Source organism: Trichosurus vulpecula, chromosome 6, assembly GCF_011100635.1.
Source record: "Trichosurus vulpecula isolate mTriVul1 chromosome 6, mTriVul1.pri, whole genome shotgun sequence".
NCBI classification, from domain to species: Eukaryota; Metazoa; Chordata; class Mammalia; order Diprotodontia; family Phalangeridae; genus Trichosurus; species Trichosurus vulpecula.
In genome coordinates this window covers 161,730,263-161,742,812 of record NC_050578.1, presented here as the reverse complement: position 1 = coordinate 161,742,812, position 12,550 = coordinate 161,730,263, and the positions used below count along the sequence as shown (strand labels likewise).

Sequence of the window (12,550 nt, the reverse complement as noted above, 5' to 3'; positions counted from 1 at the left end):
GCACTAAATAACCAAAACAGCTGTGTCTTTGCAGGTTTGACTTTAGGAAGAACAGGCTGGCACCTATGTATTATCAAGATTCTCTGGAGAGATGCTCCTTTCCCTAAATGCCTCCCTTTACAGTCTGAGATTCTCACCATGAATTAATGCTTTTCCTTGAACACTAATAAGCCCCTATTAAAAAAACAAGTATGCTATCTACGGAGGATGGTACATTGACCCATTACTTTAATTCTACAGTGAACTGGTGATCTCCCTGGTGCGGCTCCTCCTGTCTACCACTGTAGATATTATTCTATCCAATAATTGTTTATTAAGCACTTACTATGTGAAAGACCCTGTACTAGGTATCATATGCAAAAAAGACAAAAATAAAATAGTGCCTCTTCTTTTTTTCTTTTTTATTGTTTACAGTTATTTAATTTATTTTTAAATATCTATTTCAATTTTCAACATTAATTTCTATAAGTTTTAAATTTTCTCCTCCTCCTTCTCCCCTCCTCCCCCAGATGGCATGCAATGCAATATGGGCTCTACATATACATCCCTATTAAGCACATTTTCACATTAGTCATGTTGCATAGAAGAATTATTATGAGTGGGAGAAACTATGAGAAAGAAAACAAAACAAAACAAAAGAGGAAAGAGTCCACTTCACTCTGCATTCTGCCTCCATAGTTTTTTCTCTGGATTTAGATGGCATTTTCCATCATAAGTCCTTTGGAATTTAGGTCCTTGCGTTGAACAGATACATTTTAAAAAGAGGAAGCACATCCCTGTTTTATGTGATAATTGATACTGTAGTCATTAGCTGCTTATATAATTTTCTTTTTTAAATTTATTTTTAGTTTACAACACTCAGTTTCGCAAGGTTTTGAGTTCCAAATTTTCTCCACCTCCCTCTCCTCTCCCCTCCCCCTCCAAGATGGCATGTAATCTGATATAGGTTCTACATATTCTTTCACATTAAACTTATTTATACAATAGTCGAATTGTAAAGGAGAATTATAAAAATAGAATGAACCATGAGAAAGAAGAAATAGAACTAAAAAAAGAGGAAAAAAAAGAATAGTGCCTCTTCTTAAATGATGTACATTCTACTGGATGTGGTGAACACAATGTGAACACAGATTAAACATAATACAAGACATATCAAGAAGATGTAAAATAATCTATTGGATAACAATCCTTTGAAATATACAGGGCCAGGGGAAGCACTAAAAACTGGAGAGTGGACGTTGTCCATCTATTAATTCCCACTCACACTTACTAAATGATTAATCACCTTTTGGATCATTCATCATTCCTTTATGACAGTTCTTAGAGAAAGTCATGATGGATAAAGTTCGACAGTCCTTTTACTTCTGCCATGGATTTTCCCATTTTTCTTTGTATCACTTACAACTTTCATTCTATAAAGAAGTCTCATTATACCTTATAGGAGCATGAATTAATTTGTCAATTTAGCTAGAAGAGAAAGGGGCCTGAGGAAATGGCATATAGGACAGCTGCGTTTTGATGGGGACTTTGGATGAAAGGGAAGAGATATTTTTGATAGCAAGCTGATCAGAAGGGTAAGTTTTGGCAAGGTGTCACAATGGGGAAGGTTGTGTGGTTTTGTTGTTTGTTCTTGTTCCTGTTGGTATTTTTTTCCCAAAGGCAAACCTACATATTGTTTGGGCAGCTAGGTGGTGAAGTACATAGAGCGAAGGGCCTAGAGTCAGGAAGAATCTTCCTCAGTTGAAATCTGGATTCAGACACTTACTAGTTGCGTGACCTTGGGCAAGTAACTTAACTCTGTTTGCCTCAGTTCCTCATGTGTAAAATGAACTGGAAAAGGAAATAACAAAACACTACGGTATATTTTCTAAAAAAAACCCCCAAAACAAAAACAAATGGGGTCATGAAGAGAGACACGACCAAAACGACAGAACAACAGAAACAACATATTGTTTAAGAGGAAGCTTGGGAAACAATGTGGACTCTATCTGCACTACAACTTGCTTTCTGGCCATCATTTGTAGAGATGATTTACTCAATAACTCCTAACCATTCTTGCAACATGAATGCATTTTAAAACATTCTGTAATCCCTTTCTTTTGTGAAACTTCTATGTATAGAAACTTGTCTATAAACTTGGTGTATAGAAATGCCATTTCTGCATTTGCCATTTAAAAAGAAAGGAAAAAATGTTTAATGGATTGTAGAACATTACTATGGATAAAGGGACTAAGAAATATTTTTTTCTAGTTAAAATTAACAACAACAAAAATATTACCTTAAGGTATAGAGAACTCTTCCATCACTCCATATTCGAAGCAGTCGGTTAGGAGTTGTTATCCAATGAGCATCTGATTTTCTTGAGTTTCGGAAGAAAGTATCAGGTATCCAAATTTTCCCAACCATGTTGCTATTAAGCATCAAGACTTTCATTGTGCTATTAAATCTTAAGCGGCTATCAAACCAAGTCTGGGCAAAAATGATATCTATTGTATATTCCTGAAAAGAAAACCAGAAATAGAAGGGCATATTAGGATTTTTTTTGTATTTGATGGCCATATCTAGCATTTCTTTAATTTGTATGGATGTCAAGCGCTTCTGCCAACTTGTAAGCTAATGCCATAAGGGCAAATACCTTAATGCTTAGCACAATGCCTGGCACATAGTAGGCACTTAATCAATATTCATTGACTAATTATTGACTGAAGTTTATTAGATCTTTCTGACTTGCCATGGGCCTAGGGTTCTTAACCATTTTTTGAGTCATGGACCCTTTTGAAAATCTGGTAAAACCTATGAACTCCTAGGAGCAATAGTTTAAATACAGAATATGCAATCCATAAAATTACAAAGAAAAAGAATTATATTGAAGTAGTCATCAACATTAAAACAACAACAGAAAGAAACAAACAAAAACCACAGTGGGCCCAGGTTAAGAACTCTTAGTTTATTGCCATATGTTCCATATGGTAGTCTCTTAATACGTGCTTACAAGTTTATAAATTAAAGCAAAACATTTTTCCTTTCCATCATAGTATCTCAAAGTTCATACAAATAACAGTATCTATTGTGGTAAATGACCAATATTATTCTTTCACTTTTTCCAAATTAATGATATGCATTTCCAAATAAATGCTTTTCATGAAAAAAACAAAAGCTGAATGATGAGTCCAGGGATAAAATCCTTGATTCTCACTTAGTCAATCATGTTTAAATTGATGTTCAGATTTTGTGTCAATTTTAGCAGCAGTTAACATGTATGTTATCTGATAAAATATTCAATATTGAATCTAATTCTCCATTACCACTTGCTATTATGTTTGCTTCAAGTAAAGGTACTCAACACTTACAAATCTTTCCTCTCTTTCTCAATCTCTCTTTCTCTCTCTCTCCCTCTCTCTCTCTCTTTCTCTCTCTCTCAGCTCTCTTGGTCGTGACCTACAATTTAAGAAGTGCTGAAGAGGTTGCAAGTAAAAAAAGTTTAAGAAGCACTGTACATATGTGTCTATGCATGTATGTGTATGTATATATGCACATATGTATAATGTATATATACATATATATATATATGTGTGTGTGTGTGTGTGTGTGTGTGTGTGTGTTGAACATATGCAATGTATTCTATACAAGCCAGAAAGATCCCCTCCATGGAAGGATTATTTAGTAAGATAAAAGTAGGTATAATTATATGCTAAATATGAAGAATCTGTTATTTTTTCATTGTTAGGAATTTCCAGTGTGGAAATTCTCTATATTAATGCAAACAATTTGTTTATGATATAATAAATATGTCCTAGCTAATTACATGAGGTACAGAGAGTTCAAGTTACCTGTCAAGCACCATAGAACTAGTATGGTTTGGAGGTGAGATTTTAATCCTATGCTCCAGACTCCAAACTCTGCACTACCTTCACTATGTCTCCAAGCCTCCTCTAAGGAATAATTATAATCACAATGGAAAGAAAAACATTTAACCATGATGAATCTGTATGATTTTAAACAGCATTCAGTACATTTTAAGAGGCCTTGGACACAGAAAGACTATTTCTACAAATAGGCCGTATTCTTTGAACTCAAATTACTATTCCCTATTTAATGGTTCATTGAATTAAGGAGGCCAGTTTGTTCAATTTCAAATGTAATAGAAGAAAATATTAAGTTATCTTCTTTATTGGGCCCAATTTATTAACATAGTAATAATATCTTTATACTCTATGTTCATACTTCCTTCACTGAATTCCTACTTGGATGCTTTATCAAGGCATGGCAGTGGCTCTGTATTCATAACAGCTATGCAAGAAATTTCCAGCTTTGGTAGGTTCTGTGAAACTAGAAAAGCTTGGAGTGGAGGCCTGGTGATGGGCTAGAGATCTCTCATCTCAGGACACTTATTATCAGGTTCACTGAAGGGTGATCTCTACCCCTCCCCACAACATACACTCAAGGCAACTTGTAAAACCTACCAAGATACAGAAGAGCTGTACTTAGAATCAGTGGAAAGAAACTCCCCACTATGAAAAACATGGATTCTTTAAATGCTGAAGTATAATATTCCTTAAAGTACCTCAAGGAGACTCCTAAGTCTTCAAAGAATTAAGTAAAGGCAACATAGGAAAAGTGACATCTTATGTTCTGTTATTGTTGCTGAAAGTAGCTATACTGGCATTAACAGGATGCCTTAAGATTTAGTAAGTTTTCCCACATTGGAGCCCTTTAACTAAAATCTGAATGATATGTTGAAGTTTGATTTTGATTTGTCAATCCCTGGGGGTCACTTACAACGCTGAGATAGTATTCTATGATATTATTTCTAATAGACATAAGTGTTGAAGTCTTTAGAAAAATATACTCCATAGGAGGGCTGTCAAATTCAAATAGAAATGAGGGTCACATAACCATGCATAATGATCCCAGCAGGCTGCATATTGACTTAGAAAATGACACATGCCTACATATTTCTCTTTCAAAAAATTAATTTATCAACACATTAAAATCAGAAAGGAATTACACGTTAGTCTGGTTTGGGCCACATCTAGGAGTGTTTTGGGCCACCTATGGCCTGTTTAGCAGTTTTGCTCTATAGTGAATCATGGATACGGTCGCATAATTGCCTAATTTACATATTGTATGTTTTAGATCAATCCAATTCCTTTCAGATTAACTAATAAGCATTTTTTGATGATGATACTGGAAAAAGAATGTTCCAAAAGACAACCACAAAATGACTCCTCGAGTAAATTGGACTACTCCCTATCCCCTAATCAGGCCCTCCACTTTCATACATCTGTGCCTGGCTCATGCCCTTTCCAGTACCTTACATATCTGAATTCCCCAGTTTTCCTTAATGAATTCTTACTCATTCTTTAAAGTCTAGCTTAAATGCCACCTTCTCCAGTTAAGTGTTTCCTGATTCTTTCCTTCTCTTTTATACCTCATTTAGCACTATCTGCGTGGGATTATAGGGTTAGAGGTTTAGAGCTAGAAGCAGGGTTGGGAGTGGGGAGGGCTTAGTTCTATCTAACCCCTACAATTTCATGAAGGAGGAAAAGGAGGCCCAGGAAAGTAAAGTGAATTATCCAAGGTCATCTAGAGGACATATGACAAAGCCAGGATTAAAGCCCTTTCCTACCTAAATGAGTACTCTTTGATTTGCACAGGCCTAGGGCTCTAAGATGTTAAAGCATTTACCCAACTTTATTTTAACCCAATCTAGTATGTTTGTTTGTTTAGGGAGCTTCCAAAGCCACCTCTCTATTCTTATCTAAGTGTGTATAGCAGAGAAATGATTCACATACAAATAATACCCACATGTATGAGAAGCAATATTGTTGGAATGAGGATGACCTGTGTTCCATCTACGGCCATACGAACACTGGTTTTGTAAACCTGATAAAATCGCTTAAGCTCTGGAGGCTCTAAGCAACTCCTAAGACTAGAAGTTGTAGAGAAGGTGCCAAGCCAACCTGACTCAGTAGAGGTATTTTCTTTATCTGAAAGTTCACTATACTAATGAAAGCTCAAGTCTACTTTTTATTCTTTTACATACACATGCGTGCGCGCACACACAGACACACACACACACACGAGAGGCATAAAACAAAGAACCTATCAAGTATCTAATCTGATTGAATTATTATTATTATTATCTAGCCAAATCAATATTCAGTTTCCTACAGTCTCATCCCAGACCTACTATTTGTCCCTTGCCAAAATCTCAATATTGGATTAAAATCATTTTTTCCAAATAACACTGATTTGTAACTGGGCTACAGAAAGTTGTGGAAAGAATACATTTTTAAATTAAAATGCACAAGCCAGTGGAGCAGTTATGTTGATAAGCATGACATTGAGACTTTTCATGAATAAAAAAGTTATCACATTCAGATGTCAACATTTTATAAGGCACAAGAAATTCTCTCAGTAATCAGAACAGTACACATAAATGTGTTGCATCTACTAAGAGACCACCTCTTGTGATAACAAAATAGAATGATTTTCTTTAGCCTTTATGTAATTCAATTCAAATGTACATTAAGGATTTCTTCATCTGAAGCTGATGAAGCAAGAAGCAATCCCACTTGTGCCATTATCATTTACTTTACCTATTACAGAGATCTACTTTTTAAGAAATATTCTGCACTATCTCCCCCCACCTTCACACACCTCTCCCCCAGCCACCTACCTCCTTCGCTCACCGATTCTGGTATTAACAGAATTCCTTCATTATTTTCCCCAAAGATAATTTACTATCAACTTTATATTCCAGTAATATCTAGCTGGTTATACTCAATGTATACAATATTCTGTTTATCATTCAGGAGATAGAAATTACTTTTCTGGGAGGAAAAGGTCATACAGGATGGATTGTATCACTCTTCCTCAGCTTATTCCTCAGAAGATTCCATCTTCATTAACACTGATAAAATGTGGTTGTGACATATATCCCTCACCAGTATCCAGAGCACAGGAATGATAATGAAGACAATGATAACAATAATAATAAATATTATTAAACCATTAATAATAATCATATAAGCTAATATTTATATACTTTTTTAGAAAGTGCTATTTTATGCATGAATTCATTTAATCCTCACAAAAACTTTTGTTAGTGAGGAAAATGATGACCAGAAAGGTTATGTGTCTTCCCTGCTCTCACACAGCTAGTAAGTGGTAATCTAGGATTCCAACCTTGGTCTTCGGATTATAAATTCAGGGCTCTTCCTACTACACTAAAGCTGCCCCGTTGGCAGATAGTGATCTCCTAAGTATATGGAATTTGCTTCTGGGAACTCTAACTCCTGTAAAATCAGGAAACCTCAACTACCTGTCTCTCTCTTTCCCAAATACCTATTAACTTAAGCTTTATGCAAAAAAAAAAAAAATACCTCATGCTTTTCTCAGCTTGGGGATAAACTCAATGTGGACCTGTAACAGCAATCCTACTTGCTGCTACTGTGGCTATGTAAGGCCAATGACACCAGCACACAGGATGGCTACTAGCACAGGTTCTTTGCTTTGTTTTTCTAAGGAAAGCAATTTTAACGGGTTAACAATCTTACATCAGTTAAACATATATATATATATATATATATATATATATATATATATATATATATATAAACATACACACACGTATATATATGTATATGTATACACACACATATATACATATATATTTATATGTGTGTATGTATATATATATACATATATATATATATATATATATATATATATATATATGCATATATACACACACACACAAAAACAAATATATCATTCACTTAGTGCAGATGAAAACACCAGCACCCTGAACTTCAGAGAGTATATAAACAGAAATTACAAGCATACATTATATAAACAGAGCAAATAAACACAAATCGGTAGGCAGGCTTCTAACCATCTAACTATACCAATACATACAGTTACCAGACAGAGAAGGATCAACATCTGGGTTTTCAAAGCTGGGGGGGTGGTGCTCCTTGATGGCTACCCAGAGTCTCCACACCAACACTCTTCCAATGAGTGTGCCCCCCAAAACAAAACGCTAACCTCCGAGTATATATATGCTTCCTCAGGATCAGAGGGCATCACAACCATTCGACTCAAATCCATGTAACCTAGGCTTTCTTGTGACTTAAGCAGGTCATCAAAGAGGACCCATTCAATAAAAGATTGAAACAAAGGCAAGACTCAATCAAAGGCACTGGAGTGCTGAGAAGCACTCAAACAAAAGACAACAAAAAGTCCCACTTGCTTGCTATTACATTTGAAAGCCAGGACTCATCAAAGGTATTTGACTGGCCTAGTGCTTGAGCACTCCCAAACAAAAAAAAAAAAAACAAAGGCAAAAAGTCCAACCTGCTTACCATTACAGGATGCCATTCTAGATATTGAGTCTTTTATGCACTCAACCATCTGACATATCAATGTAAGGAAACTGTTTTATCTTTAGGTCTCTAGCCTGTGCTGAAAGACATAAATGTATTACTTCTATTAGCAGTTTTCTTTTATCCTGCAACCCCTTGTGTAATACATTAGTTTTGGGCGTGAATTTTTCTAGACAAAACAGGAAGGAAAGAAGGAAACAAGTTTTCCTTAAGCACCTACCACGTGCCTGGCACTTTTGTATGTGCTTTGTAAACATTATCTCATTTGCTTTTCACAACTATGACAGGAAGGAGACGCTATTGTTATCTTCCATGTTATAGTTGAGGACATTGAAGCTGACGTAGTGACTTGCCCAGGTCGTAAAAATAGAGGGTGTCTTTGATCAAATATGAACCCAGGTCTTCCTGGCTTCCGGCCCAACAATTTCTCCACTACGTCACCTAGCTGCCTCTAGGAAACCAACTAAGTTTGTTTGTTCCACAGTGCTTAGTAGCGTGCTTGGCATACAGTAGGTGTATATTAAATGTGTACTAACATAAATTGCACAACAGCTACAATAATAACAACTGAAAATATTTGCATAACAAAACTTCTATTTACTTATATTCTATTGCTAATTCTTCTTAAACTTATTTTATATTATGTACTTTACTTTGTTTTGCAAAATAGAATATGGGTACATTGTGATTCCCTATTTTTTAATCTTTTGTTAAATCACACAGGAAGAAATTTATGCCTTGAAATTTTTTTTGAAGTCCATGTCAAAATTATGCCCAATCCAATTCAATAAATATTTCTGAAGGGCCTTCTCTGTACCAGGTACTAAAAGAAAAAAAGACATAGTATCTGCCCTAGAGGAGTTTATAGTCTTAAGAGTTATGATAATATTGAGGCTTCGATAACAGCATAAGATTAAAAATACAAGTTAACTATAAGTACAAAACATTATGAATGATGGAGAAGGGAAAAGGAATAGGAAGAGATTATGTCCTCCTTAGAGGAACAGAATAAGTTCCATGGGAGAAAATGGTATCTAAGTTAAGAAAGACATCAACAGGCAAAAATAGGGGGTAAGTAAAAGTGATTTATTATAGATGTGGAGGTCAGTATAAGAAAAAGAAGTATGAATTTTGTGAATACTGATATTGTGGTGAAAGAATGTTAAAGACTAGTAGACAGAAAGATAATGTAGTGCTCCATTGGACCAAAGCTCTCTCTTTGTGAAAATCAGAGCAGCAAAGAAATTTCTAACGTGCCTTGTTGATAGTTGCAAATTCAGCATCTCTGCCTCATCTACAAAGACTTCTGGGGGCTAGTAGCACAAGAGCATGTCAAGCTATGTGTTAACAGAAAAGGCCTAGAGGGAAGGAGAAGTGTTTAAAAAAAAAAGGAAGGCTTTCGAATGTAGGGAATGGTATTGGCAAAAATGTCATTATTTTCAGTAGTTGATGCCTTTCTTCTTGCTGGAAGATGATAATCTGGAACTTTCTCCTTTGGGGGATAGGTGGGAAATTGCTTTGTCTTGTGCAGCATTTGTTGTTGTTCTTCGTAATTAAAGAGGTTGAAAATGACATCACTATGTTGGGGTCAAGGTGTACAGTATGTCCAACTGTGGTTGCTCAGACCAATAAGAGCTCAGAAGGCTCAGGTTGGGCACAAATAGTCCACATGAACATTTGGAGTGGAGTTGTCTCTAAATTTGTGCTTCTCACATTTCTTTTGAGCTACTGCAATTCTGCTTTGCTCATAAAGCATAGCTACTTCTTTCTTAGAAACAGCCATGCCATGCTGGATGGTCTTGTGCCAGTGTCTCTCATGTCTCACAATTAATATCAAAGTTCTTCAGAGATACCTTTAGAGTATGCTTATATTGCTTCTTCTGACCTCCATGTGAGTGCTTGCCCTGTGGGAATTCTTCATAATAGTCTTTTAGGCAAATGTAGCTTAGACATTTGAACAATATGGCCGGCTCATCTGAATTGCATTCTTTGCAGTAGAGCTTTACTCCTTTATAGTTCAGTTCAAGAAAGGACCTCGGTGTCAGGTATTTTATTTTACCAGGTGGTAAAGGGGTGTAAAGGCAAGCAATGTGGGACTTTTTACTGTTTTTTTTTTTCTTTTGGAGTGCTTCTCAGCACCAAGGCATCAATCTCAAACAAACTCAATCAAGTGCCTTTGAGTGAGTCTTGTCTTTGTTTGTAGGAAGGTCCACACCCTTTTGCTAATTAGGTCAAGGGAGGTGTGAAGCTCTCTGACCCTGAAGAAGTGTATATATACTCTGAGGTTAGCATTTTGTTTGGGGCTCGCTTATTGGAAGAGTGTTGGCGTGGAGACTCTAGGGCTGTTAAGGAGCCCCCTGGCTTGAAAACCCAGATGTTGGTGCTTCTCTCTCTCTCTGGTAACTATGTATGTATAGCTTTGGTCAGACAGCTAGAAGTCTGTCTGTTGATTTGTGTTATTTGCTCTGTTCATATTTTCTTTGTTTGTAATTTTTGTTTGTATTTGCTCTGAAGTTCAGTGTGCTAGCTTTTCCCCCTGAATTAAGTGAATGATATATGTATGTTTGATTAAAGTGAGATTGTAAACCCTTTAAAGTTGCTTTCCTTAGAAAAGCAGATCAAAGAACATGTGCTAGCAGCCCTCCTGGGTGCTGGTGTTGTTGGTCTTACACCTCCACGGCAGCCGCTAGTAACACTGTTGTTACAAGGTGGAATAAATGAAAATAAGTGTACTAGATATAAGGGAAGCAGGACTGATATCATGTGTAGTTGAAAATATGCTTAATGCTTAGCATTATTCTGAGTCTCCAAAGGAATAGATAAGCTGATCTAGAATGGTATCTCTGTTTAAGTGAAAAACCAAATAAAATAGAACAGATCAAAGGAAAACAGAACAAACAAAAAACAGAACCCAGCATGAATTCTTGCCTTCTCCCTCCTAGGAGGTCCAGGATCCAATCACAGTACCCAACCACTCTGAGGATCTAATGCAGAGAATTGAACTTATCTACTGGAAATGCATAATGCCTATACTGTCAACCTAGTTAGATTAATTTCTACTATTCCAGGGAAAGACTTATGATCAGCAGAGTATAACAGTAGAAGAGCCCAGACCCTGGAGCTGGAGGACCTGCATCCAAATCCCATTTCTGATGTTCACCATCTATGTGACCTCTGACAAATCACTAAACCTACCTGGAATTCATTTTCTTCAAGTTTTTGTGGTCCCTTCCAGTTCTACATCTATTTTGCTTTGTCTTTGCAATTGAACTTAAGGATGAATGGATGCAAGAGGGCAAATGGGTATGAGAAATGGTTATTAATAACCAACAATTTTCAGGGAGATTCAGAGGTCTCCTCTTCTTCTAAAGTCCTTTAAAAGTTCAGTCTTTTTCTTCAGAAGGACATTACTGATAATGAGATTGTATTAGCCCTCCTCAGTCTCATTAAAGGCTCCATGCCAGTAGAACCTATTGTGTTCTGCTCAGACTTGGGTGGGGTATAAGTTCTTTGAACTGATAGATGAAAGCTATGGCTGATCAGGTATAGAGATACTTTCTTTATCCAAGAGATAAAGCCCTTCATTTTAGCCCACCTCCTGTCATATCAACCAATTAAATTTGATTGCTGTTTGATGGACCACCTACTGCTTTGAAGGGTATATAAATTGTGAGTCCTCCACCATGACTGCCTTTGGCCTAAGAGAGATGGCCAAATGACCATCCTTTTATTAATAAACTGCTGGCTTTATTAACAAAATAATTAAATTACCCAGAAACTATGCCTCTTGAACATTTTAAAAATGTCACAAAGACAGTCTGAAATAAGAGCTTTAGCCATTGATTTTATTTGTGGAAATGCCAACCCATAGAGCTAAGAAAGCCACACCACTGATAAAGAAGCTGATGGAAGGCAGAGAATGACCAGATACTTTAACAGTGAGTGACAGGTAGAGGATGCTTGGCTTACTTTATAGCTCTCTTTGTGGTTGGTTGAAATATCAGCAAAAGAGGTAGGTCTAAGTAAGCTCTGGAGTGACATTCCCATGCCCTATGTTCTGACTACTATAAAAGATCAGTCCCTGGTCAGAGCGCCCTCTACTTGCAACACTGAATGGTTCAGGTCAATCTCAAAACTACAGAATAGTTGTGCATCTAAAT

General features: G+C 36.3%; 1 protein-coding gene across 1 annotated transcript in view; it reads right to left on the bottom strand.

Annotated features, from left to right (window-relative positions):
* GABRG1 (gamma-aminobutyric acid type A receptor subunit gamma1) overlaps positions 1-12,550 on the bottom strand; it is a 100,787-nt gene that overhangs the window by 24,332 nt on the left and 63,905 nt on the right. Inside the window, exon 5 of the mRNA XM_036765050.1 lies at positions 2,279-2,499. Within this exon, the coding sequence (XP_036620945.1) occupies positions 2,279-2,499 (221 nt within the window). The remainder of the gene's footprint in view (positions 1-2,278; positions 2,500-12,550) is intronic.